This window comes from Podarcis bocagei (genome assembly GCF_964188305.1).
Source record: "Podarcis bocagei genome assembly, chromosome: 14".
In the NCBI taxonomy this organism is placed as follows: domain Eukaryota; kingdom Metazoa; phylum Chordata; class Lepidosauria; order Squamata; family Lacertidae; genus Podarcis; species Podarcis bocagei.
In genome coordinates this window covers 7,156,772-7,179,249 of record NC_138139.1, presented here as the reverse complement: position 1 = coordinate 7,179,249, position 22,478 = coordinate 7,156,772, and the positions used below count along the sequence as shown (strand labels likewise).

General features: G+C 49.2%; 1 protein-coding gene across 1 annotated transcript in view; it reads left to right on the top strand.

Moving 5' to 3' along the window:
* UNC13C (unc-13 homolog C) overlaps window positions 1–22,478 on the top strand; it is a 131,107-nt gene that overhangs the window by 13,600 nt on the left and 95,029 nt on the right. The window contains exons 3-4 of the mRNA XM_081170723.1: window positions 13,221–13,243; window positions 13,820–13,881. Of these exons, the coding sequence (XP_081026849.1) occupies window positions 13,221–13,243; window positions 13,820–13,881 (85 nt within the window). The remainder of the gene's footprint in view (window positions 1–13,220; window positions 13,244–13,819; window positions 13,882–22,478) is intronic.

Here is a 22,478-nt window from a genome sequence, read left to right as displayed (position 1 = left end):
GCCATGGCCTGTTTGGCTTACCTGGCTGGCAGACCAACCTGTGCCCTGGCCTGAATACAGGCACTCCATCAAAAGTGTGCGATGGGATTTGTGGAACACAGGCCAGGCTCTTTGGCCAGGGATTTTCAGGGCAAAATGAGAATGTAGAAAAACTTGGCCATAGAGTTCCAAAGATGCTTTGAGTGACCCAATGATGGGACAGTTCATAGAATTGTAGAGTTGGAAGGAACTCCGAGGGTCATCTAGTCCAACCCTCTACAATGCAAGAGTCTCAGCTAAAGCCTCCATTTGCGCTTCCATGGTAGATTTCTGTGCAGATCTGGTAGTGCTCCTGAGCCTGCAGGGATTAACAATCCAGCAACAACTATGTGCTTCTTCAAGCTTCTGTGGCCTCTTGATGGAAATAGATTAAAATATATTCACCAGAGCTGAGATCATACCTGGGTGTGAATGTCAGCCTCAAGGGCATATTTAGACATTGCCGTGCTCATCCCGCTGTGGAAAAGAGCACAAGTTAATCTTTTAATGCTTGGATGAAAGGCAGTCCCCCCTCCTTAGTTGCACCGCATTTGAATATTTCTCCATCATTGCATTTCGGAAAGGGAAAAGCAGCCTCCATTAAACTCAACCCACAGCAGACAGAGCAAGCAGCATTCCTGAACAACAGTAGCTGAGCTAAGGAGGGAGGTGGGCTCACTGGAGAGCCACTTTCTTGGCGCTGCAGAGTCCCTGGAGCCTCCTATCAGCCCCCACCCCAAGCAGCACACCGAGGAAGGAAAAGGAATCATAGAATGGAAAAGTGGGATGGGCCCCCATAAGTCATCTAGTCCAGCCCCTGGCCAATGCAGGAAGTCTGCTGACTGATGGGGGCAGCCATGCTGTGCTTGGGAACCTCCAGGACATAGTACTCCAGGTGACGTCTGACCAAAACAAAATAAAGCAGCACGTTAACTTCTCGTAATCTGGACACTCTCTTCCTGTTGATCCAGCCCAGAATTGCATTAGGATTTTTGGCCGCTGCATTCCAGGGCTGGCTCATACTTCATTTTATATTAATTTTTTAATTTAATGTGCTTGTATCCCGCCTTTCTTTAAAAAATGGGATTCAAGGCGGCTGACAAGATTTAAAGACATCCTTATAAAATGACACAGTAATAAAACCAAACCTAGTTAGAAGCAATAGTTAAAATATATCAAAACAGATTTAAAAGCAGCATTAAATGATGGTCTGCCCTGACAGCAGCCCAGTGGTTAGCATCATCTGCCCCTTAGTTTTCAAAGGCCTGTCTGGATAGGTCTTAGCCTGCTGGCAGAAGGATAACAGCAAGAGAGCCAGTTTTACCTCTCTTACGAGGGGATTCCATAATATGGTCTGCTAAGATCTCCAGGTCCTTCTCCTGTGTATGCTATCAAGTCAAGTGTCAGTCCATCCTGAAATGCAGAGAGACAGCTGAGGAAAACAGGTGGAGGTAGGGGCAAAAAGGAGAAGAGTATGCCGTTATTTCACTTACAATTTCCTTATTTATTTATATTCTTTATTTAAATATTTCTAGACCACAGTTTCATAAAAGTGCAGCAAGGCGATATACAACAAGCAAGATCAATAAAAACATCCATAAATGCTGGTTGGTTAAAAGAAAATCCATATTCCAGAGGCCTCTCTAAATCATGCCATTTTTAGAGGACGTCTAAAAGAAGTCAGGGTTGGTTTCTGCCAAACCTCTACTGGCAGGGAGTTCCACAGGGCAAGGTGTGAAGCACTAACAGCACAGTCCCTAGTAAAGGCCAACTGAACCTCAGGGACCACATCAGAGTGCCCCATCAGAGAATCTCAGCGATCAATGTGGAGCATACGGAATTTGCATCCCAAGCTGTTTCAGGATTTGTGAATTAACGCAGGAACTTTGAGCCGGACCCAGTTGCAGATTGGCAACCGGTGTGTCTCTCTCAGCGGCGCAGGGACATGTCAACCATTGCCTACTCCTGTGAGCAATCCAGCTGCTACATTTTGCACTAGCTGCAGCTAATAATAATAATAATAATAATAATAATAATAATAATAATAATAATAATAAATTTATTTATATCCCACCCTCCCCAGCCAAAGCCAGGCTCAGAGTGGTTAACAACAATAAAAGTAACACAACATTCTAAAATCAATTCATTTTAATATCAGTTCAAAATCAAATTAATGGCAACCATTGGGCTAGAGTTCTGTGAGGATTACCAAAGGAGGAGGTCAGACTGTGCCTTGGCCAAAGGCCTGGTGGAACAGCTCTGTCTTGCAGGCCCTGCGAAAGATGTCAAGTCCCACAGGGCCCTAGTCTCCTGTGACAGAGCGTTCCACCACATCAGGGCCACAACCGAAAAAGCCCTGGCTCTGGTTGAGGCCAGCCTAACCTCCCTGTGGCCCGGGACGTCCAAGATGTTTTTGTTTGAAGACCATAAGGTCCTCCGTGGGACATACCAGGAGAGGCGGTCCTGTCAGTATGAGGGTCCTAGGCCATATAGGGATTTAAACACCAGTTACAAGGGCAGCCCCACATAAAGCATGGGAGAGTGATCAAGTCCTGAAGTTACCAAGGCACAAACCCCTCTGGTGATGCTGTCACTGTCCAGGAATGCTTGCAGCTGGTGCTCCAGCTGGAGCTGGTGGAAAGCTCTCCTGGCCCCAAAGGTCTCTTGGACCTCTAGTGACAGAGATGGACAAAGGTGTTCCCTCAGACTGCGTTCCTGCTCCTTCAGATGAAGTGCCGTGCAGTTGACGCATCTCCTCGACACAGGAACCACTCACCCACAAGGCCTTTGTCTTTCCAGAAGTCAAGCTCAATTTATTGACCCTCCTCCAGTCCACTACCGCAGCCAGGGTGCTTTGATTTAGCAAAACACTTTGGCAAGGTAGAGATTCTGGGGGCTCCTGGAAAAATGTGTAGCTTTTTCAGGAGCTGTGCAGAGACAGGAAAGGAAGCATCAGCACCAAGTGTGAGATTGCTTGCCAGCCAGTCCTCGAGAGAGCTGGTCAGAGCCAGAGGGAGGTTCTGGCGGGCAGCAATTTTCTGTTGGCTCTCAGAGGCTGAAGTGAGTCATCCAGAGCGGTGTCTAAGCAAGTCAGGTTCCAAATTGAAGTGAGGCAGGATCCCCCTTGCAAATGGGTCCATGGGGTGAGGTGTTATGATGCTTTGAGCTCGAGAGGGCCTGCTCTGAGTGCATTTAGACTTGCCAGCTCTGCGTCCTTTGGACTGAGCCAGGCTAGCACTGATGTGCTATGGGAGGGGTGTCTGGGTCTCTCGGCAGCAGGGGAAATCAGGTCAAAGCCTGTGACCCTTGTGGCTCAACAGTTCTGGGCTTTGCATTTTGGTCTCTGCACCAGAGAATGGCTGCAGCTGGACATGCCAATCTTGTGGACTTGCTTTTTGGGATGGGGGTGTTGTGCCAGGCAGGGGCCACTGGACTCATCTGGAATTTGGAACTGCCTTTGGATGTGCTGTGTTCATGTGAGCTCCTATATCAGCTTTGAATAAACATTTCTAGGATGGTTCCTATAACAAAGATAGCAAAACAATAAATGAATACTAAACAACCGGCAAAAGGCTGGTGCAAAATATTCCGCAGCTTCAAAACATCTCAAGTCATGGGGGAGATGGCAAGGTCTCTTCCTGGTACTGAAAAGGCATTTGCAGGGGAGAGGGCAGGCGAGCCTCTCTGGTGGGGAAAACATTTCCTAGATGGGGAGGGAAGGTGTTGCCTAGAGAGAGGAAGGGGGCAGGGGACCCTGAATGTAGCCTTGAGATCAGCAATGATGGAAGAGTCCCCTGTTTCAGATCCCTTCTGAACAGTGAATGTTGCAGGCCTCAGCAATGAGGCAAGCTTAGAACTGCCCTTTCCATGCCCGGGCCTGACTCTGTGCAGGCTGCTTGCCTGCTGCCTCTGACTCCTGTGCCCAAAGAAAAGACCGTGACAGAGGAGAAGCATCTTTGTGTCTTAGCTGGAGGTCAGAAGCGTCTGAGCTCTGGGTTCCCCCTGTGTAAATAAGGCAACCCCCTTCTTCCTTAAGCGAGAGGATCCGGGCCATTGAAGAGCCGTTTCCATAATTGTGGCATGTTGTGCTCATGTCGCATATAGTAGTTTACGGATAAATAATGCCTGAGCTTAAAAAAGGCATTTGGCAGAGCAGCTGGAGTGGAAATGGAAGTGAAAAGGAGGTCAGGCTTGTGTGTGTGTGTGTGTGTGTGTGTGTGTGTGTGTGTGTGTGTGTGTGCTGGGAGGGAGGGAAGCATTGTGGGTGCACAGCCCCCTTTGGAGTAAATGGGGATTGAGCAATTGCACTGCAAGGTTTTTCAGCTGCTTGCCGCTTTTGGGGTTTGCTGGATGGGGCCTCCTATAAAGCCACAGGGCTTTCCGCGTTCCCCTCCAACACATAAGGTCACCTGTGTCTCCCTGCAGAACAGCCCCCAAGAGCCCGTTGCGCTCCAGCTGTTGCTGGGCTCCACCTCCCATCAGCCAGGAGCCCCAAGAACATGGGGGGGGGGAGAGCACCAGATTGGGAGAGGCTGCTCTCAACTGTGATGATCTCCATGCCTGTCTAACCCCCTCTCTTACAAAACCACTTCTCGCTGATTCCAAGAAAATGTGCTCCACGGCCTGGGTGACTTTCTCACTAATTTAGCCCTGGGGGGGATGGAGGAGAGGCAGAGCTGGAGATCTGCCTTTTCTGCGCAGATAATTAAAATGCTTTTTGGCTCTGCTGGAGAGTCAGAGGGACAATTCAAGACCTTTTCTGCAGCAAGAGTTTTTGCGCCTCCCCGCATTAACAGCAGCATTTGAATTGATCACCGTTTGCTAGAGTGTTCTTTGCCAGTTGTGCTTCCTCATGGAAGGGGAAAGCCCTTTCTGTAAAGGCCCCCTCCCCTCCTCACTTTCTCCCATAAATGCTAAATAACAGAGCACCCCTCGACGTTTGCACCTGGGAATTTGTCGATCCATCACTGCTCCTGAGCACCTCCCATGTATCTCTGCTCCATATGTTGTGTGCTGTTAATTTGGAGCTCCACATTTGCCCTCATGTGGCCATGTATTAATACATTCAGCCTCTGCAGCCTTTTTGCTGGGGAGGGGAGTAATGGCTGGGCTTTTGCTCTGGGCTTTTGCAAAGGCCACCCCATCTCCTTCCTCCTTGCAGTGGCTGATCACAGCAGAGAAGGTTGGCCAGAGTTTTCTCTGCACAGAAGCTTCACAGTCCTCCTAAGTAACTGAGAAGGAGACAGCCACAAATGGTTGAATCCTGCAGGGCTCTGGCTCTGGGCTTTAACACCAAATCCTGGCAATTTATTGGGCCTCCTGGAAGATTTCCTGAAGGAAGGGACACACATTCCCTCTGCTCCAAAAGTGAGCGCAGTTTTATGAGGATTGTGATTGAAGCACGCTGGCTGAAAGAAGGCACAGTGACTGTTTTGCTCCAACCTGGGGGTGGGCTCTCCTTGGTTCATGCCACCTATTCAGACAGGCTAGAAATGTGTACTTTGGGCCATGGCTGGGTGCAGAAATGTCCATCCCTTCTTCCCCTTCCTTTTCTCTGGAGCAGATCAGGAGAGGAGGCTGGTGCACGTTGTCTCCTGATCCAGCTGTCTTTTGCAGAGGCTCAGCGAATGAGCCCATATTACCCCTAATTTTGTGACCAGCAGGCGATTGGCTCTGACTCATTTGGAAAAGACACTTCTTGCCCCTCCTGCCTTGGGAGTTGGCATGGGGTGGCGCCTCCTTGATCCTGTCTTTAACAGACAGGCACCCATTTAACACCTGGCAAACCCTCCATAATGTGGAGCACTAAGCACCCAGCCCCATGCAACACCCTGCACCACTTTTAAGAGGAAAGGGGGGAAGAAGGGAGGTGACGGGTGCTCAGTGGCACTTATGAGTGGGCACAGAGCAGTCCGACATGCACTGTGGCTAATTTTCCTGCCTCGTTGCTCCGGAGAGGCTGGCAGCAGTTTTTCATTTCTCCCATCAACCAATCATAATTCTGCTCTGACCTTCTCTGGATCAGACAAGTGCTATTCATTCCTTATGATGCGTGAGCCTTAATATTCTCTTTTGAGCGCTGAACGTTGTTATATTCTCCGTATCTGCTCTGGGCAACAGAACGTGCTCAAGGCAAATCCGCCTTAATACGTTTGCAGCGGAGTGGTAATTTTAGAATCCATTATTCCTGCATGGTTTCCTTTGGGTTGTTATGACTGATTTTGGTGCCTCCCTCGTTACCACTTTGACTGCCTCCCAGCAACTGGGCACTAATTAAAAGATGGTTGGACTCCAAATTGCTTGCCCCTGTGACCCTCCCTGATCCCTCCCAGTACCCACAGTTACAGAGAGCACTTGGGGGCTGGGAAATGGCTCTGTGCTGCCCCCTTCCAGGGAAATCAGGGGGCTAAGGGGGGCAGCAATGGAGCTTGGCAGCTTCTGGAATAAAAATTTCTAGAACTGGAACTTACTGGACTCTCTTTCCCCAATTCAATTACAGAGAAGTTGCTCAGAAATGCTCATTTACCCCATAATTAAAGGTGACATAGGGCCTGCCTGGAAGGCTTGCATTTCAGACCCTCCAAGTGTCCCTATTTTCCAGGGACGTCCCTGATTTAGAGAAGCCACCCCGGTTTCTGATTTGATCCTGGAATGTCCTGCTATTCCTTAGGCTGTCCCTAATTTCATTGGAGAAAAGTTGGAGGGGATGGAGTTATTTGCCTCCCAAGCTGTCTGAAGGCAATCCTGTAGAGGGAAGGGTTTTTTTAATGTTTAATGCTTTATTATGTTTTTTTATAGGTTGGAAGCTTCCCAGGGTGGCTGGGGCAACCCAGTAAAATATGTAGGGTATAAATAGTAAAATGATCATTATGGAATGGAACATCCTTATTTTCATTGGAGAAATGTTGGAGGATATTACTTTTGCCATTAGACAAACTAGGCAGGGAGGAGCCAGGCTGTTAATTTGCTCTGTACAAGCTTCTACCCTTCTCCCAGACAAACATGCACATATACAAATTCTCTCTCTCTCTCTCTCTCTCTCTCTCTCTCTGTGTGTGTGTGTGTGTGTGTGTTGCTTACGCAGCTCCTAGTTACAGGCCGCGGAGCTCCAATTAAGTCAAAGTCCTCCTGTGTGAGCGCTCTAATTCTTCAGTGTGTGCCCTCAATTAAACCATGTAATTTGTAGTGTAATGGTTCTTTTACACAGGAAGCCTTGAGTATAGTTTCTAAATGCTGTGAGATATTTGTTAAGCCCTGCGTAAGAACGGCGTCGCCCCCAACAGCCCATTTGCTGATGGATCAGTCACTTTTGGGAGGTGACACAACCTCTTAAGTTGCATCTCCCCTCCCTCCTCGTTTTAATCATTCCACCACCTCCACTGTAATTAAGGTATTGTAATTGAATTGGCTTTATTTCCATAGCCAAGAGAAAGAGTTTTAATTATTGCCATACATCTGTGTGATTTATGCCCATGGTTTTGCCCCCATATTAAGTATTGCAAGTTAGTTGATGGTCCTGGGCAGCTTGGAAGAAGAGTACAGAGGGCTGGGGAGGAAGCATCTCGGCTACCGACAGGAGAGGGGGGAGACCCTCCCCCCAAGGAATGGGCAATGCTATCAATCCATGCCTTTAGGCCTCAGTTGCCTTCACAGCAACAACGCTGTTTTTAAACCATCCTGAATTCCTTGCAACCCAGGGAAGTCAGCTCTTTATTTTATTTTCCACCAGCTTATTTTCCTCATAGGAAAACACATAAAGGGGAAAGAGTGAGAGCATCTTCCACATGTGCAACTTCTCCTTCGGTCATGGTGGAGGTCCCTGGAAAAGGGCTGGTTGCTCGTGGTCTAGTAGCAAAGGGATTTGCTTGCTGATCAGAAGGTCGGCAGTTCGAATCCCCACAACGGGGTGAGCTCCCATTGCTCAGTCCCTTCTCCTGCCAACATAGCAGTTTGAAAGCACAAAGTGCAAGTAGATAAATAGGTACTGCTCCGGCGGGAAGGTAAACATCGTTTCCATGAACTGCTCTGGTTCGCCAGAAGTGGCTTAGTCATGCTGGCCACATGACCCAGAAGCTGTACACCGGCTTCCTCGGCCAATAAAGCAAGATGGGCGCCACAACCCCAGAGTCATCCGCGACTGGACCTAACAGTCAGGGGTCCCTTTACCTTTATCCCACCCTAGGCAGATGCCAAGCTCCCAGGGTTCTGTGATTGAGGTCGGGGAGGGAAGAGTATCCGGTGGCTTCAACTAGGCAGCAGTGGCCCTGAAAGGGAGGAGCATTTGGGGGCACCCTAACAAGAGGGTCTAGGGACTCCTTTCCTCCCAGTCGTTCTGCCCAGTGGCCGCTCTGTGGGTGACTACCAGGCCCTGAGATGCCATCTTGGAGAGAGCTTCCATGCTGACACTTAGCTTAAGGAAGCATCTGGCACAATTGCAAAAGCAAATTAAGTACTTAGCTGTAGACCACTGTGAAATGACAAGGGGCTTCTCTGGCTTGCATAATTCTGGACTGACAAGCCACCTCCTTGTCAGCTTCAGTGGCACCAGCCTGAAGCACACCAAGCAGCTGGCCGTGGTCAGTTCCAGCTTGGTGGTCCAGCTAGCTGTGCTTGAGCTAGCCTTGCGGCCTGAAGCAAGGGGGAAAGCGAGAAAGCCATGGTCCACCCACTTAGCAGACATGGTTGCCTATTGGAGACAGGCTGGCTTCAGTGCCATCCAGTATTCCCAGATCTGCACCACAATATAAAGCAGAGGCTAGGGTTGCCATATGTCTCGGAAAACCTGGACAAGGGCCAGCATGCCCATCCAGGTGGATTTTTACATTTTAAAGGAAATGTCTGGGTTTAGGTGGTTATTTTTGGGCTGTGGCTGCTGCCAGCCCGAGCCAAGAAAAGAGGCACACGGGCACGTCGACCTCACACACCCACACCCGCATACCACTTTCTTTGGCTCGGGCTGGCAGCGACTTGGGCTGACCTCTCTTTTTCTCTTCAAGATATGGCAACCCTAGCAGAGACAGAGAGAACAGCAGGAGGAGGCATAAAAATAGGGACAACCGAAAAAGACGTGCAAGATCTATAAAAGACAAAATGAAGACTCGTGGGTGTGCTTGTACACAATGTTACTGTTTCTCATTCTGTGAAAGCGTATGTGTAAAATCAACATGCCAATAAATAGCTTGGCAGTCCTATAGCCAGCCTGCTTGCTCAGCTTCTGGCTCCCACTTGTCCCCTTCCTTCCTCCTTCCTTCCTTCCTTCCTTCCTTCCTTCCTTCCTTCCTTCCTTCCTTCCTTCCTTCCTTCCTTTCTCTTATCTCATGCACACAGCTTATTTCCCTGTTCTTAGGAAAGCATTCCCCCACTGAGGCAGGCATGGTACGGGAGGAGTAAAACCACTGGCAGCTGGCAGCCCAGCTGTGCCCCACCCCACTTTGGGGGGATGTGAAGCCCAGTGGTGCAAGGCCAGTATTGGTGAGAGGAGACAGAGAGCACCCAGCTTCCACCCCTCTCACCGGGGCCCAAAGTGCTTGGCTTTTCTCTCCTGCCTTCCTTATGCATCACGAAGCCAGACAGTCTCAGCCCAGGATGCAGCAACATCCCTTGGAGCTTGCACAAAGACAGCCAAGAAACCCAACTGCCAGCATTAAGAAGTTTGTAAAAATGAGGTTTTAAGAGGCAACAAGGGGGAAAGCAGAAGAGTGTTTTAAGAAAATAAAGAAAATGTTTAGAAGGTAGATCTAGAAGCTGCTGGGCACTCCTTCACCAAAATGAGAGTCGTCCTTGCATTAAGTAACTCAGCATCTCAGATGGTCAAAGAGGGGGTGAGAGGCAATGCTATGTTGGCAGTAGCCCAGTTTTAAGACCATTGAGGCTGGTGGGCTCCAACTCATCTGCATATTTGCAGAGCTAAGGTGCTGTCACCTGGGAAAGGTGGGATGGGGTCGTTAACTGCTGCTGGACTTGCCCAGCTTTCAAGTCCAGCGACAGGCAGTTGTGTTTTGCTGAGGAGGCATGGCATCCTTGGCAGCACGTGTGTGATGGAGGACTAGAGAAGCCAGGTCATCTGAAAGGGACAGGATGGGAGGGGGCGGCAGGATTTTGCCACCAAATGGGCCCCCTACCCTGGGCAGGTCCATCTCAAGCCTGGGGTGGTTTCCTTTTATTCACACAGCCTGACACTCTATTTTGAGGACAACATTTTGGAATGTGAGCAAAAACAGAGTTGTAGCATGATGTGAGTGGTTTGCAAAATATTTTCCAAATACGGGAGGAAAATAGCATGAAATTGACAGAACTTTGTTGACTCAGAAGGGTCTTTAATACAAAGCTTTCCCTCCTCTAGCATATAAATCACCATGTAGCGGAGTCTCTTTTTCCTGCACTATTGAAGTGTGTGTTTTGCAGGTAGTGGAATGTCCCCTCACCAGCTGCCCAGTGCTGAGATGCCCACCAGGAGTCATGTAACAAAGCCCAGCCTTACAGCTTTCCTTCCTCCTATACAAAGGCTTATGTTTTATCATTCTCCATCATGTCTTTTGCTTGTAATGTAAGGATTCATTTGCTTGCAAGAGCAGAAGCCAAACAAGTCATCTTCTGCTATCATTGTAGAGTTAAAACTAAATTGCTCACGGTGTAAGAGCCGACGGATCTGTAGGCAGCTTCATACACCAGGGCAGCAGGGGTTCCCCACACCAAAGGCGATGACCATTTGACCTCCTTGGGCTAGGGCTCTGGGGAGACCAGGAGGGTTGAGGGTCCGAGATAAAGGCTTAGGTGCCTAGGGTAAGCAGCTTTGGCATTGGGTGCAAATGTAACTAATGTGAACACGAATTCAGCTGCAGCAATTTCCTCGATCGCAGCGGATGGACAAAGCAGAGCCGCCGCCACTACGGACGTGGCTAGAGACTGCCTCTCTTCGCAGCCCAGCTCAGACTGTGCTCTCCAGAGGCAGTTGGGGCCTCATCGCTGCTTACCTTTTGACTGTGTGATTCACACAGCATGTCCGCAAAGACAGTAAAAGAGTCTGATTGGCATTTCACTGCCTGAGCAAGTGAGGGATGCTGAATCCAGTGTCCTGGCATGCAGGTGACCTGATGCAGCAAGAGCAGACTCACACCCTCTTCCTCAGTTCTCTTGCACGCCAGGGCTTCTCTGGTAGCAAAATGGCAAGAAGACATGAAACTCTTGGTCACCTCCTTTGCTACAGGGCAGCAAGACCATACAGACAGGGTGGGGGAACCTGTGGCCAGCAAGGCCAATTGTCAGGGATGATGGGAACTGTGGTCCAAGGACAACATCTGGAGGCTACACTGTTGGCTACTCCAGGTGCTGACCAATGAATCGGGGCCATTCAGAGGTCAATGGGTCCAACTGGGTTCCAGTTCGTCAATGCTTGCTCTAGTCTTGATGGCAGAGATGGGGAGCCTGTGGTCCGTCCTCCAACTGATGTTGGATGTTCAGCATCCAGCATAGCCAATGGCCAACAAAGAAGGACGGGAGCTTCCTTCCAGATGTGGTTGGACTCTGCCCCACTGGTTATCCCTAATTTAGATGGTGCCACCATGATGAAGAGGATGTGAAGCATGGTGAACTTCAACTCTGATGCCAACCCAGCAGCGGTGGCAGCAGGTGACCTGCCTTCTCTCCCTTTTTGGTGCTGGGCTGCTGCTGCCTTGCACTGGTCTACTCAGAGTAGGGGGCTGCCTGCCAAATTCCTGCCTGACAGCTTCAGCCCCCCTCCTCTCCGAAAGCAGCAGGTATTGTCCAATTGTTCTGAGAAACACAGAAAAGAGAAAGCATTGCAGCCAAGAAGTCTGGTCAAGCATTTTATTTAAGGGGGCTGTAAAAAGTTGAAGGGGGAAACAGCACAAGCAAAAGAAAAATAAAACATTGAGGGCATATCCACAGTTACCTTTCCTCTGCTCTTTCCAGGCACTGTCCGTGCTTTAAAGCTCCATGTTTGAGCGCCCCTTTTTTTTGCTCTGGAACTTTCCCCATGAAATTTGCTCTTTAAAGTTCAATTGGAGCAAACGGCAATACGCAGGAAACATGGTTTGATGTTTACTCCAACCTTAGCCAAAGGTCAGTGTGGCTAAGCCCTTGGTTGCAGGATTAGGGGCAAAAGAATGTTGAGTCTCTTGGCTCAGGTAGGCTCTGATCAACAGGTGACTCCTCAGCAGTCAGCTAGAGAGGCGATCTGTGGCCACCTTTGGGGGTGTTGGAGGATGGGGCGGGCCCTGTGCTTGTTACTGCTGGAGTGGTCCAGCTTCCCTCCTAAGTGTCGGCAACATGTGTCATTGACACCTGAGAGAAATACTGTCAAGCACGCCCTGTTCTCTTGGGTGTAATTTGCTTTAACTGATTTTAATTTTGTGTGTTTAAATTGGTGTAACCCACCTTTGGACCTCACGGTGAAGGGCAAGTAAGAAATCTAAATAATAACAGTAATAATGTTGAAGGACTAGGGAATCTGCATGTCTGAAAGACACAGGCTGCGCTGCAGACGTCACTTCAACACTCCTAAGAGCTCAAGAGGAGCCCTGCAGGTGGATCAGATCAAAGGAGAACCACCTAGTTCAGCAAATGTGGCTTTTCTTCTTCGGAGAAGGAGAAGGATGAAATATGTGATAATCATCAGCAAGATTAGTTTCTCTCTCTGACAGCTTTATATTTTTATAGCATTGGTGAACAATGTGCTAATGTGGAGCTCATTTTGCAGCATGAAATGTGAGAGACAATTGGAAGTGCCATATGCTCACTGCTTTCCTTGGTGAGATTTCTGAGCAGATTTGTTAGAATGATGCAAGGGCCTTGTTTCTACTGTGTGCCGGAAGGGAGGCACACAAACACCCCCTCCCAGAGACATGCCTAGCAGTGAGGCTGCCTGCTGAGAGCAGTGCCCCAAATGATGTCGCAGCCTCCTCTGGCCGGAGTCTGTGGGGCTGGCTTCCCAGCACCACCACTCAGTGACAGTCCAGATCTTACCGTGCCTAAAACGCACACCTGGGCTTGGGGTGGGGGCATCCAGCCTCTCTTCTTGATCTGTTCCTCTTTGCTTCATCCCTAGAGTGCAAAGCCAGGACTGTGAGGGCTGCCTGGCCAGGCTCTAGGTAGGATTGTAACTGTTCACTCTGAGCTATGCACAGTTTCTTGGAGACTCTTTGATCTAACCTTTATTCCTCCTCTTCCCGATTCTCTTTCAGATAGCAGTTCTGTGGATGAAAAGGTTCCAAAATCACCTTTTTCCTTAAAGGGTCATGTCTTTTGTTGGACTGTTTGTTTTGTGACTCAGTTGACCTGTTTGGTCCCTTCATTTGAGTTGTGAGATGGCGCATGTTTCCCCTCCCCCAGCTTTCCATGCTTCGTCTGTCCTCCTCAGTTGATGTCTTCCAAATGCCTTCCATTGATATGCAGAGTGAACCCTCACTGTTGTGATTCTCTGACCTCATAAGTTGTGCCAGCTCCGGGGGTCCGCTACGGTCAAACCTGGTTCCCAGTTTTGCTGCCCTGCTGTGGCAACCTGTCGCCTAGGCCGCTGCCAACCCCCACCCCTGCTTGCACTCCAGGATTTGCAGGGAAACTGCCTGCGGGGGGTTCCTGGGCACCCCCAGCAGCCGCCCTGCCGGAGGTTTCTCTCTAAATGCTGAACGTGGCTCTGTTGTCTTTTCAAACGGGAAGGACTTCAGCTTTGGCGTGGAGCTGGCCCTGCTTAGCAACTCCATCCTAGGTGTCTTCTGTGTCTGGCACGCTCTGCTCGCCCCACCCCCAGAGTAACCGAGATTTTCCTTCTTCCCCATTCAAGGCTCGCATAGTCAGCGGTGGGTCTTTGGACGCTTCCAAGCTTGCAATCCAAGCCTTTGCTGGGTAAGTATTGGGCGCAGCTGCACCGTGAGCGCGAGTGTCAAGTGTGTTGTGTCCTTTGCGTTTGTGTTCCCAAGAAAAGCATACACAGCTCTGCATAAGGTAGGAAGAGAAATCGGAAATTCCTTGGGAGGCCACGGCTAAGACTCAGGTGGCTTAGGACAATGCTGGGGCTCCAGAAGTGATTTGCCTCCAGCTCCCAGCAGCCACAAAATAGCCAGTGGTCAGGGATGGTGATGGGGATTGGAGGGTGCTGAGCCATTGATTCCCCATGATGTGTGTCCCCTGGCAAAGCCTTGATGCTGAAGGCAGCAAAAGCATGTCGTCATGGGTTTGGTTGGTTAGGTTTGCTTCTGTATCCTGCCTGGAAGGGGTATGTGACCCCTTGGTTGCCTTTCCTCCAGAGCAGTTGCTTGGAGGGCTCCCCTCTTCTCTGGGCGGACAAGGCTTCCTCCTTGCACCTTTGCTGTGTCCTCTTGGCTCTGCTTTGGATGTGTGGCTCCATCCGGCTGTGAAGGATCCAGATCCCTTTCAGTGCGAGAGGCACCATCACTGGCACATACAAGTGCATTGCAGCCCCTTCAGAGGACCGTTCTGTTGACGTTAGCTTCACGGCATGCTGCCAGTTAAGAGGAAGGGAGCAGCTCACTGCCCCCAAACGCTTTGTCAACCGGCACTTTCCAAACAAGATCTTGCTGACACACTGGAACTAATGCGGACTCAGAAAGCACCTTGAGCCATGCCTCTTTCCTTCCAGCTGCTCAAATGACAGGTGGTCGTTTTATGACTTCAGAGCATGGCTGAGGTCTAGTAGTTCCTGGTTCACGCACACGTACAATGTGGTCTGCCCAGGATATGTGGAAATATGGCTGTGGCGACGTTTTGCAGGCTGTGCCGCTTAGGGGGATGATAGATGTCTTTGAGTTTGCATCAGCTGCTGGGGGTCACTGGGGGTGTTTCTGCGCTGCCTCCTTTTTCGTATGTGATGGAATATTGAATGAGTTTTGTACACTCTTTTGTGTTATAGATCTTGTTTCCTGTGGGTAGGAAGGGGAGATTGGATTGCATTAGATTGCTGTGTCCATCTCTCTTTCTGCCGCTCCACCTTCTCAGAAACTTTTAATGTTGCAGTTGGATCACTCACCATTCAGATGCTCCGTCCTGCAGGGTTCGAAGTCTGATGCAGCTGATTTGACAGCGTGAAAACAGGAGGAGATTATAAAGCAGAGAAATGAGTGTTTCTTTCAAGTTGGTTGAAAAGCTGCTTTAAGCTGTGAGCCTGTGGGCTGATCCACACTTGCTTTTTACCCCACGCTTTCCAGGCACAGCTCCACATTTTCCCGGTTTGCACATGAGCACTCCCCCTGCCCGCAAGCTGCTTTTCCCAGGAAAACCTGCTCTTTAACACTGAATCAGAACAAACAGCAATTTGGGTTTCCTTGGCTTGTTGTTTGCCCCAATTCAGTGGAGACCCTTGGGCACAGGGTAGCAGTGCCACCCTTTTCTCCTCAAACAAACTGGACTCCTTCCTCTTGACCCCATCGATTTAAACAAAAGCAAATTTCACCAAGAAAAGCACTGGCGTGACCGTTTCACTCGTGGTCAACAGTGTCAGTTAAAGGACACACCTAACTGAGAGTAAGGGATGCAGGTGGCGCTGTGGTCTAAAGCACAGAGCCTAGGGCTTGCTGATCAGAAGGTCGGTGGTTTGAATCCCCGCAATGGGGTGAGCTCCCATTCGGTCCCAGCTCCTGCCCACCTAGCAGTTCAAAAGCATGTCAAGTGCAAGTAGATAAATAGGTACCACTCCGGCGGGAAGGTAAACGGTGTTTCTGTGCGCTGCTCTGGTTTGCCAGAAGCAGCTTAGTCATGCTGGCCACATGACCCGGAAGCTATCTGTGGACAAACGGCAGCTCCCTCGGCCTGTAGAGCGAGATGAGCGCGCAACCCCAGAGTCGTCCGTGACTGGACCTAATAGTAAGGGGTAGCTTTACCTTTAACCAAGAACGAGTCCCATTAAACTCACCAGGGCTTACTTTTGAGTAGACATGTAGATAGGATTGTGCTGTAGAATTAAGAGGCATTGCTTTGTTTGATAGGAATGGCGGGGGGAGTTGCTGTGCCAAGACCCTGGGACTCCAGACCCCCACAGCCCCCTCCTCACCCGCCTTCCGGCAAGAGATGAAAAAATTCCTTTTGGGAGAGGCCTTTCCCTTTGTAGGCCTGACTTCTATCGCTCTCTGTGGTGGCCAGTGGAGGGGAGGTGGAGGGTATTTAATGCCATGGTATTTTCACACTACTGGCTTTTAAAAATCTGTTTCTCTGCTGATCTGTTTGTTTATCAGTTCTTTCCTTTGCTTCCTTGTGTTTTGCAATGCTTGTTTGTGCTCTCCTATGAACTCTTTGAAGGGATAAATATCGTGAGCAAATGTAAACACAGCTGAAAGAGGGACAGGCTGGATCTTCTGCAGAAATAATTTCTCTACAGCGGTCCATTAGGGAACACAGACTTTGTTTCAAGCTACAGCTCATCAGTGATGCAAGGGAAGGGCAAACGGACTGCGGGGTGTGGGGTGAGGATAAAGGCTTCTTCCTTGCTGCGTTGCACCCATCCCTTGAGTCCAAGGCGATGGTCATGAGGGAGGCAGGAAAATCGTGACACTCTCAGCACCAGCGACCTGGCGAGGGCTAGTTTTGCTAAGCCTGTGCCACTCTGCTTTCCATCGCTTGCATACAGCACTTGAGCTGAGCATACTGCCCATTCTGCTCAACGTCCTGCAGCCCTTCTGATTCTGCACCACTTGGCTTCAGGGCCTGTTCTGGCCCTCAGGCTCTTTGCAAGCAGCCCCACACCCCACGGCAGACTGAGTTTCCACTTCTTTTTTGAACCCTGCACTTTTTAACAAGGTAGCAATTTGGAGCATGTTCATCCTAGATAGTTGGAGTATTTGTGAACATTCTGCGATCCCACACCAGTACAGCGGGGGAAAGGTTCTCAGGCAAGGTAGAAGCGGCACTCCAGCTCTAGGCTTATTTTACATCTTGAAAGGTTGCCATATCCCAATCCTAGACAGTCCCAGCAGTTGTGTTTCTCTACCACCTTGGGAACATCCCACAATGCTTGCATGCTTGCTTGCTTGGACTCAAATCAATCAGCACAGGAAGTCAGTCTGTTTTGTTGCTAAGTGTTATGCATGGCTCTTTCAGCCTTCCAATTGAAAGAGAAATTCTGCTTGACTAAGTGGGAAATCAAGCTAGGTTATGAGCCCATTAATACTCAAAGACACAGAATGGTGTGTCCAGGATATCTGGGATCTCCAAATAAGCCAATACTGTATGTGATTGTCCACACTTACCTTTCCTCCATGTCTGAGTGCCCTTTTTGTGCTCTAGAACTTTCTCTGAATTTACATTTGCTCCGATTCGGTTTTAAAGAGTAGGTTTTTGCAGGGAAAGTTCGGGGAGGGGGGAGCTTAGACATGGAGGGTTAAAGTGCAGGCCTCTGCCTGGAAAGAAAGGGGCAAAACGTAAGTATGAATAAGCCCTATGTCTTGCTCTGAGGTCTTCCTTTTTTGAAATAAATATTTTTATTAGATTTTACATAACAAATTTCTATTTAAACATATCCCTCACCTTCACATTTAGGAGTCTCAGAGTCCCTTGACTTCCTACCACCCTTCCCTGGTTTCTGTTATCAATCCCTTTTTCCTTCATCTTATCCTATTTTCTCTAATTTGTTAGAAATATTATTAACCATTTTCCCACTGTGTTTTGTGCCTTCCTATGCTGCTGCTGAGAGAGTGGCATACAAGGCCCCAAACAACATACAACCTGGGAATCTTCCTCCATTGAGTCAATCAATGGGATGTGGGTGGCGCTGTGGGTTAAACCACAGAGCCTAGGACTTGCCTATCAGAAGGTTGGCGGTTCGAATCCCCGCAACGGGGTGAGCTCCCGTTGCTCAGTCCCGGCTCCTGCCCACCTAGCAGTTCGAAAGCAAGTCAAAGTGCAAGTAGATAAATAGGTACCGCTCCGGCAGGAAGGTAAACGGCATTTCCGTGCGCTGCTCTGGTTCGCCAGAAGCGGCTTAGTCATGCTGCCCACATGACCTGGAAGCTGTACACTGGCTCCCTTGGCCAATAAAGTGAGATGAGCGCTGCAACCCCAGAGTCGGCCACAACTGGACCTAACAGTCAGGAGTCCCTTTACCTTTATCTTTATGCTGCTGCTGAGAGAGTGGCATACAAGGCCCCAAACAACATACAATCTGGGAATCTTCCTCCACTAGCCTGCCTAGGCTTTTTAACTCTACCATGGAGACTGTTTTTGTTATTCCATCCCCAGGTGAAGTCTGCCCTTTGGCTAGTCAGGAGAGGGGCCTTCTGGGTGGTGGCACCTGAACTTCACAAACTAGGCCTGTTACAGAAACTATTTAGTTTTAGGTATCAATTTAAAACCCACCTCTTCTTCATCCAGGGTGGCCTCATGAAGAGGTGAGCTTGTTGGCCACGATTATCTCGGCAGCAGATCGGGTATCATATGCCAATAATTTTGCATTGAGCTTTGTTATTAAATGGTTGCTATTGTATGTTTTGGTTTTACTCTAACACAACTTGGGATTTCTGTGCAACGAAGGGTGGAATGAAATTAGCAAGCAGGCAGGCAAATAAATAAACCCATGGATAGTTGCCTACTAGAGTGGGAGAATGACCTAATCTTTAGACATTACCAGGATCTTCCTGCAAGAGCCTCAAGGCTTTGCAACTGTGTGTGCACACAGATGGGGGTCAAATTGGCTGTGACTCTGTGGGGCCATGGTGGCCAGCTCCGCTTAGTATGTGGGGGTGAGCAAAACAAGCGGACTCTGCACCAGGGGCAGAGCTGGAAGTGACACAGCCCCTCGCACCTCCTTTAGACAAATCTGTGTTGCTGGTATCATGATGGCCTAACGAATATCTAAGGTGTGGGCTGCTCTTGTGATCACTTCCGGCCACTCACATCTGGAGAGCTGGAAAGGGGTAAACAAATCAATCAAGGGGCTGGAAGAACTCTTCTAGGAGGAAACATTACAACATTTGGGCCTTTATAGTGCAGAAAATAGATGAGGGGGCGGATGGGATAGAGGTGCCTAAAATTACATGTGTTGTGGAGAAAATAGATAGAGGAATAAGCCAAGGACAAACCTGAGTGGCGGGAGATGCAGGAATTCTCTCCACCACAAAGTATGGTGATGGAGAGCACTGGCTTAAAGGTAAAGGGACCCCTGACCATTAGGTCCAGTCGCGGACGACTCTGGGGTTGCAGCGCTCATCTTGTTTTATTGGCCGAGGGAGCTGGCGTACAGCTTCCGGGTCATGTGGCCAGCATGACTAAGCCACTTCTGGCAAACCAGAGCATTGCACAGAAATGCCGTTTACCTTCCCGCCGGAGCGGTACCTATTTATCTACTTGCACTGGTGTGCTTTCGAACTGCTAGGTGGGCAGGAGCAGGGACCGAGCAACGGGAGCTCACCCCATCACGGGGATTTGAACCACCGACCTTCTGATCGGCAAGCCCAAGAGTCTCAGTGGTTTAGACCACAGCACGGCCCCACAAGCATGAAGGAGGAAGAGAAGGCGATCTCTCCACAGCTATTGCTGTGATGGCTGCAAGTTTTCTCTGTGATCAGCAGTACTCTGTGCCCCTGAGTACCAGTTGCTAGGCACAGAGAACAGTAGAGGAGGCCTATGTGCTTAGCCTGTGGGCTTGGCTTGGTGAAGGAACCTGGCAGATCATGGGTGGGAAACAGTGCTGAGCTCAAAGGACCCTTGGTGTGACTCTGCAGGGTCTTTCTTTGGAGGACTGGGCAGATACACAGAGACGAGTGGGATGGCACCTGCCAGCTCATCTGAATTGTATTCAAAAGAGGGTATTTTCCAAAGAAAAATAAGGGGATTGGTAAAAAGGAAATTGAGAGGTCCTCTTGTGGATCAGGAGCTGGTTCAGTAGCAGGAAGCAGAGTCAGAATAAATGGACAGTTCTCCCAGCAGAGGGATGTAGAAAGCAGAGTGCAGCTGCTTCAACAGCAGCAAGGTGACAGGATCCCAACATCGTGTTACGATTCACAGCAGCAAAGGGAGGGTAGATTGTTGCCTTGTTGCCTTTCACGTTGGTTGGGTAGTTTTAGGCCAATGTATTGATGTTTCCTTTCTGCTGAAGTGACGTCGGGTTTGGAATGTGGCTTTCCAGTAATCGTTAAGATTTAAAATGGCTTTTATTGGAAGTACTGTTTGAACTGAGTTTTACAAAATGGCCTGGATGAAGGACACTTTAGAAATGGAGGAAATAAATATGCCAAGCTGCATGTAAAACCCTCTTTACCACTTGGCTGTAAATCTGGAGGCCCAAAGGGTCTGCTCAGTCTTGTCTAAGTGACATAACTGGACATTAGAAGCATGATTTCTTTGAAACCAAAGCTTTATGACTTGGGGAAGGCTGGAGCCCGCAGTCCCTTGCCTTGTGTGGCAGAAGAGTGATCCTGGAAAGCTGGGAAGTCCGAGGTGCCTGGGGCCTCTCCCTTTTCACCTCGAGAGATGGCAGTGCAGACAGGTGCAATTAGCCGGCTCACTTTGGTCTTCTGCAAGGCTGCCCAGGGCAAAGCATGGCTGGCCAAGGAGAGTTTCCTGCTGGCCCTGTTGTAAATAAAAATGTGCCCTTTTCCCTTATGGGGTATCCAAGAGCCCATATAGAGTCCTTACATAGGTTCCCTGTTGGTAGGAGAAAATAACAGCGGCCAACCAGAGAATATTGAGAAGCAAAGCAGGTAGTAAGCTTGATCTTTATTGATCTGTTGCAACAGGGTGCTCCCCTCACACGCAGGAAAGAAGGAGGACCCTCAAAATTGCTGTGCAAGGGCTTATAAAGACTTTTGAAATTCCCATCCTCTAGATCAAGACCACCCCCAGAAACATTATGCATACATCACAGAAGAGGTGTAACCTAAGACGACCCCTCAGATACATCCCACCTACATCACAGAAATTTTAATATTGTTTTTCTCCTGTTGTTGTTTATCTCCTGTCTAGCAGGTTACTTGATTGGATTTCCTGGGGAGCCTGGCCATTCTTTTCTAGTGGTAAAATACTTATTTCCTGGGCCAGGTCACAGGCTCACACCTTATTCAAACAGACATATCCTTGAGACAGGATTTGTGAGGAAAGAGACAATGGGGAGGCTTTTCCAGGTTAACCTTGCAGAGAAAGGATTTGGTCAGTTTAGGAATCAAAATGGTTCCAGGTTGGTCTTCCTGTGTTGATCTATGTATGTGCAGTTATGAACATTACCATATATCTAAGACCATAAAATTCCTATCACAGCCCTTCCCCAGCCCCAGCCTGGGTGGTCCCAGAAGGTCCTCTGAGCAGCAGGTGGTTGGCAGCCACTCAGCGTCCCATGTGACAGCATCATAAAGTTACGCAGGATAATCCCGGCATTAGCTGTGCTAATAACGATGCAAATGGGGAGCAGAAGAGATGAGTGGATTTAAGCAAACCCGGTTCCTCCCTCCCCTGCCCCGCATTTTCCTGTGGCATGAGCAGCCCCCTGGCTCTGAGCGCCCGCTGGCTTCTCACTCCCGGACCCATCCGGCCCATCCCCTCGGTGGTGCCTACATGATGGGAGGCGATAATGACTGCTCCGCTGCAGAGGAATTGGACTGATATTTTTGCTTGCTATTAAAGCTTCTTTAATCCCCTTTGGAAAGACAGTTAAGCAGTCTCTGTCATGGCATTTTAATATAGGCTCTTCTGTATAATTCCATCCTGCCATCTTTTGCAGGGCTTAGTGTTTCTTCCACTTCTGCACTAACATTAAAATTACTCCGCCTGATATAATCTGAATTATGATTTAGGTGGAAATCTTGATGGGTGGCCTTTTGTTTGTTTTGGTTGTTGTTGTTGTTGTTGAGCCAAAACTGAGGGGAGGGGGAGGGAGTTTCATGAAAAATTCAGGCCCTGCGTCAAACGGTGTTGGGATGGAGGGGCTGCCAAACAAGGTGGTGATGTTTGCCCTTTTGCACTGAGGAGGCATTTTTCTCATTCAGTGTGGCATTCCGGCATCATCCCATAACCAGATCTGATTGGCTACATGGCTTTATGTATTGTCTGGCTGATGTCAGGTCTCATGGAGACCCCAGGAGAGCGCTGGCCATTTCATGAGACTTCCTGGGAGTAGTGGCACTATAAGAAGTGGTGGCCATTCCAAGATCTGGTCTCCCTCCCTTGGTGCTAGTTCTCTTATAGGGGATGTCATCGGCCATCATTACAGGGTGGTTCAGATATGCCAGCAGCATCCTTGTGCCATAGCAGGGTTAACCCCAATTCTTGAATGTCATCATCCCTGGCATTTCAGGAGACAAAGTTGAAGTTGTTGTAAGAAGGTTGAGGGTGGCTTTTACAGCCCAACTCCCCATCAAGGGACTATGGGTCCCTTGAGGTCTGCTATTGGTCAGAGACTCAATTGGAGGCTACCAAGGAGGCAAGGGAAACTGTTGATCTTCATTGGTCTGTTGCAACCGTCTCCCTGCAAGGAGATGAGGGGCCCAGAACAAAAGTATGTTACA